This window comes from Gossypium hirsutum, chromosome A03 (assembly GCF_007990345.1).
Source record: "Gossypium hirsutum isolate 1008001.06 chromosome A03, Gossypium_hirsutum_v2.1, whole genome shotgun sequence".
Classification (NCBI taxonomy): domain Eukaryota; kingdom Viridiplantae; phylum Streptophyta; class Magnoliopsida; order Malvales; family Malvaceae; genus Gossypium; species Gossypium hirsutum.
In genome coordinates this window covers 669,201-674,714 of record NC_053426.1, presented here as the reverse complement: position 1 = coordinate 674,714, position 5,514 = coordinate 669,201, and the positions used below count along the sequence as shown (strand labels likewise).

At 32.4% G+C, this 5,514-nt stretch overlaps 1 protein-coding gene across 2 annotated transcripts; it reads left to right on the top strand.

The window, feature by feature from the left end:
* Positions 1 to 800: 800 nt before the first annotated feature.
* Positions 801 to 3,335, top strand: LOC107950122 (mitochondrial carnitine/acylcarnitine carrier-like protein). 2 transcript variants are annotated; one of them, XM_041104614.1, is made up of 4 exons: positions 848 to 1,240; positions 1,319 to 1,405; positions 1,484 to 1,710; positions 2,701 to 3,335. In XM_041104614.1, exons 2-4 carry the CDS (start codon positions 1,319 to 1,321, stop codon positions 3,203 to 3,205), a joined length of 819 nt encoding a protein of 272 aa, XP_040960548.1. In that variant the 5' UTR covers positions 848 to 1,240; the 3' UTR covers positions 3,206 to 3,335. The 2 variants fall into 2 exon arrangements, with proteins under 2 accessions (XP_016740382.1, XP_040960548.1); XM_016884893.2 differs by having other exon boundaries at positions 801 to 1,240; positions 1,319 to 1,710.
* Positions 3,336 to 5,514: the final 2,179 nt, after the last annotated feature.

Sequence of the window (5,514 nt, the reverse complement as noted above, 5' to 3'; positions counted from 1 at the left end):
CAATTTAAATTCAGATTAAATGTGTATTTAATTGTTAACTTTATATAATCAAATCAATTCGACTTGATTTTTAAATTCCAATTAGAATTAACAGATATAGTTATCAGAAAGTAGAGAAAGTAGGCAGTAGGAAGTAATGTTTCAGAACCCGAATTGAGATTAGTTTAGATTCAAATTGAACAAGTTTTTAATTATCAAATCAACTTATCCAGCTTTAAATTCCAATTATAATTAACAAATTTATCCAAAAGTAGGCAACATGAAGCAATGTTTTTGAAACTCAATTTGGGATCAATTTAAATTCAAATTGAAACTTTATATAATCAAATTAATTCAATGAATTTTAAAATTTTAATTAGAATTAACAAATATAGTTATTAAAAAGTAAGCAGCAAGAAGCAATGCTTTCGAAATCCAAGTTGGGGTCAGTTTGAATTTAAATTAAACAAGCTTTTAATTGTTAACTTTACATAGTCAAATCAACTTAAATCAATTTTTAAATTTCAATTAAAATTAACAAATATAATTATCACGAAGTAATATTTTCGAAATTGAATCAATAATTTAATTCAACTGATTTTTTAATCCGATTCAATTGATTCGTATCATTTCTAGAATCAATTAATTTTTTATTTTGTTGTAGATATACTAACCGATTTTGTATGCAACCTGTTTGGGTTTTGAAAACACTAGCACGAAAAGACAAATGCGAATCCCATGGGCTTACAAGGCTCATAACATTGCAACGTCAGCCATCATTTCCTCCTATAATATGGGAGAGAACCAACCTCTCTTTTATGTTATCATCACCTATATACGTGTGTCCTACTGTATAGTGGGTACCTAGTCACCATTTACCAACCACTCACTGTGTTACTATCAGCCAAAAACAACCCAAATAGAACAACACTGGGGAAGTTCTTAGCCTCTGCTTGCAATCCTTAACTCTGTCCACATCTCCCAAAAAACAAACAATCCCATCTCAACCACAAAAATCTCCTGTTTCTTTGTGTGAAATCCACTCTCTCTCCTTCAAATTCCCCCTTTAACCCAACCACTCTCTTGTGGCTCTCAATCCTTAATAGCCTAAAAAAAAAAAAAAGGTACTTTGAGTGAATTTTACAGTTCTTTTCTGGGATCTGATTAATGGGTTTTCTTTTTTAATCAGATTTCGGCACTTGGATTGGTACTAAACACTCTACTGGATTTGATTCAGCTTCATTTTATTGCATTGTTCAAGGTAAGAAGGTTTCACAGTTATCTGGTTTTCATTTTGAAGCACTGTAATTGAGTTTCAATTCCCATTTTACTTGTGTAGATGGGTGATGTAGCTAAGGATTTAACATCTGGAACTGTTGGAGGAGCAGCACAATTGATTGTTGGGCATCCATTTGATACTATTAAGGTTAAGCTTCAGAGTCAACCTGTTCCGCTTCCTGGTCAACCACCTAAATATGCTGGTGCTGTGGATGCTGTTAAGCAGACTTTAGCTGCTGAAGGACCAAGGGGTTTGTATAAAGGTATGGGAGCTCCATTGGCTACCGTGGCTGCTTTCAATGCTCTCTTGTTTACAGTGAGAGGACAAATGGAGTCATTTTTGAGATCAGAACCTGGTGTACCGCTCACTGTTAACCAACAAGTCATTGCCGGTGCTGGCGCTGGTGTTGCTGTTTCATTCTTAGCTTGTCCCACTGAGTTGATCAAATGCAGGTTAGGTTTATGACTTTTCATATCTATTTTCGGGTTAATTGCATTAGACGTCTTTAAATTATGATTGAACTCTAAATTGGTTCATAAACTTTGAAAGTTTTGGTTGAGTCCTCTTAGTACTAGAATTGTATCAATTAGCTTTGGAGATTAAATGCTAGGTCAATCCAACCTAGAAAGCGGCAAAGTTAGGAAATTTTTTAGAGCCGAAATTAAATTAATTTTTTTTGTGAGAGATAAAATGTAAAATTTTCATTGTAAGCTTAAAACTTAATAAAATTTAAAAAGACTAAATCACAATTTTATCATTTTATGGGGTTAAAATATAATTTTACGATATATTAATTTATAAAATTTTGAATATTAGTGGAATTAAAGTGCAAATTATTCATTTTAAGGGGGCTACGCCCCTGCCTACTCTTCTAGTGCCCTTGAACATAAAGTATATTTAAAACATTATAAATATTTATATACATATCGCATAAATTATTTATATATAAGGTAATAAAGAAAATAACCTTTCTAAATTGTAATAACACTGTTCAGTTTTTTAAACACATCAAACATACTGTTGGTACAAAAGTGTTTTAAACATGCTCCATGTTAGGGGCAAAGGCCTAAATGGGATAATTCCGCTTTAGACCCCTTCCCAAAATATATAAACTTACAAGTTCATACATGGTAAATTATAGTTTGGCCTCTAAAAAATAATAAAATTTTGATTTAGTCCTAAAAAGATGCTAATCAATACTGTGTTGAAATTGCATTTTAACTATAATAAAAATATATAACTCAATCTCGACTCAAAAAAAAGTTTTGACTTCACTCCTACTCCATATCATATCCAAACTAGAATTCAACACCTAAACTGGATCTAACTAATACAATATTGATATATTGACGACTCAATTAGAAGGTTTTCAACATGCATGAGATAACTATTTACTCATAAAGCCCTCATATTAACTTTGGGGTCTTATATGTTGTAACCAGATTACAAGCCCAGAGTGCATTAGCGATTGATGCTGGCTCAGCTGGTGTAGCAGTGAAATATGGTGGACCAATGGATGTAGCCAAGCATGTGCTTAGGTCCGAAGGTGGTGCAAGGGGTCTCTTCAAAGGCTTGGTTCCCACCTTAGCTCGTGAGGTTCCTGGCAATGCTGCTATGTTCGGTGTCTACGAAGCATTGAAACAATATATGGCCGGAGGGACCGACACTTCGAAATTAGGACGAGGGTCATTGATTGTGGCAGGAGGCTTAGCCGGAGCTTCATTTTGGTCATCGGTTTACCCAACCGATGTTGTCAAGAGTGTGCTCCAAGTAGATGATTATAAAAATCCTAAGTACAAGGGGTCTATGCATGCATTTAGGTCTATATTAGCTTCAGAAGGGGTGAAAGGGCTTTATAAAGGGTTTGGACCTGCCATGGCAAGAAGTATCCCTGCTAATGCAGCTTGTTTCTTGGCATATGAAGTGACAAGGTCTAGTTTGGGCTAATTTAATCAGTAGTTGTTGTTGTTTCTTTGATTTGGTCACCAACATTTTTTGCTTTTGTCAAAAGCCTTTTTCTTATGTTAATGAATTTGATGATGCTTGAAATGGAAAGGTGGTCATAGGTTCTTTGTAAGTTATTTGAGTTCGGCTCAAAAAAACTTTGAATTCGATTTAGTAATTATCAAGTAGATTTTAAGATTGAGCAACTCAAGCTACCAATTGAGATGAATTCAAGTACCATAATACTTGATTCAAACGGCTCACAAATTTAATTGAACTTTTCATTTTAATATATTTTTATATTATGAAATTATCTTTTTACCTTTATTATATAAAAAGAGCTCAAGTATGAATTAATTTAATCGAGATTGAATTTGAACTAGAGTATAAAAATTTATAAAAAAAACTTAATTGAGCTCAAACTCAAATAGCTTAATTATGTCTTGAATTAAGCTCAAACTACCACTATTTAAATTTAATTTTTTACTCGATTATACTCCTAATTGTATACATTTAATTTTTCAAATTAAATGTTTATAATTGAATTGATTTGAATTTTAAACTTTTGATTTTTACTTTTTCACCTAATTTTCCATATATAGATGATTGGATGTATAATTAAGTTAATAAAATCGTCCATTTTTTATTTAACTAATTCAATCAAATCAACACATTGATTAATTTTCAATCTAATTAAACGGATGAATTAATGGAGTCAAATTTAGAAACATTTGAGATTCTCTTGAAGGGCTGGAAAAGGAATGCATGTTAAATCAACTATATAAAAGTATTTGATGTCATTTCAAGCATGGATTTCGTCACAAAGCCATTGGTATAATTGCGGCTTATTCTCATATTTATTTGGGGATTTTGACAAAAGTGGCAGTGGGGATGAATAGAAATTTTGGATACTTTGATTCCCCTTTTTATATATTGTTGGCATAAGATTAAATTTTGCAACTTGATATATACTTTATTCACTCATGTGTGGCTCTTGGAAGCAACTTTTTAAGGTAAATTTAATTAAAGCAATTGATTCAAGGCAATTTAGGTCTTAATTGCTTACAAACTATTTAAGATTGGGTCTTAATTGCTTATGTAACACCTTTAACCCTTATCTATCACTGAAATAGGGTTATGGAGCATTACCAGACATTTTAAAATAAATACGAACAATCATATAATAATAAAACATACACACCATAATTTAACCATAATGTCCCTTTATTGAGCCCTCGAGGCTCAAATCACATGTTAGAAACAAATCGGGACTTAATCGGAAGTTTAGAAAATTTTTCGTTAAATTTCAATATTTTCTGAAGTATAGGGTTCACACGCCCGTGTGGTATAGGGACACGCCTGTGTGACCCTATGACATGCCCGTCCTTCAGGCCGTGTCCTACCCCATGTAACTCTCTGACTTACTCACACGACTAAGTCACAGGCCAGTGTGCTAGGCCATGTTCCTCATACGGCTGAGACACACGTCTGTATCTCTGCCCATGTGGTAATACCTGAGCATTCTATTTTGAAAATTAAAAGTTGTAAGGGATACACGGACAAACCACACGCCCGTGTGCCAGGTCGTGTGGGCTCAAAATGAGCCTTACACATCAAGTATACCAACTCTGCAAACCTTGAGCACCAAGCAATTCAATTACCAATAACCAAACCAAAATATATTCAAATACACCTAAAACATACAAAAACTATCAATCTATTGATCTATCTAATGTATTTTCATAAGTATTTCACATATATTATCCAAACCAATTCAATTTACTTCATTTAAGCCAAATCAAATTTCATACCAAAATATATTAATTTATTACCTTAACATAACACGTAAACTTATATATAAGTAACCAATAACATCTTATAACATATTTTACATTCACTTTTCAAAATGACAACTTAAACATTCCTAGGTACATGACATTACCAAAAAGAAATTTACTTCACCACTTTGAGTTCGGGATCTGCTTTGGATGTTGATTTAACGATCTGACTTTAACCTAACTTGCGCATGAAAAACAAACCGTATGCTAAATATAAACTCAGTGGTATTTCTATAATCCGAATACTTTTAAAAAAAATAACATTATAAATTATACACTTTTAACCATATATATAAACATTAATCAAACAATAATTCAATTCATCCATTTAACCTTCATTTCTCAACAATAGCTAATTCAAGTCGCTTTTCTCACTTTAATTCACATATCATTTAGCATTAACAATACTCTTTTCATGAACCCTTGGTTCATGCATTTCATTTGTACAATTCAATTCAATGTCCAATGTTCAAT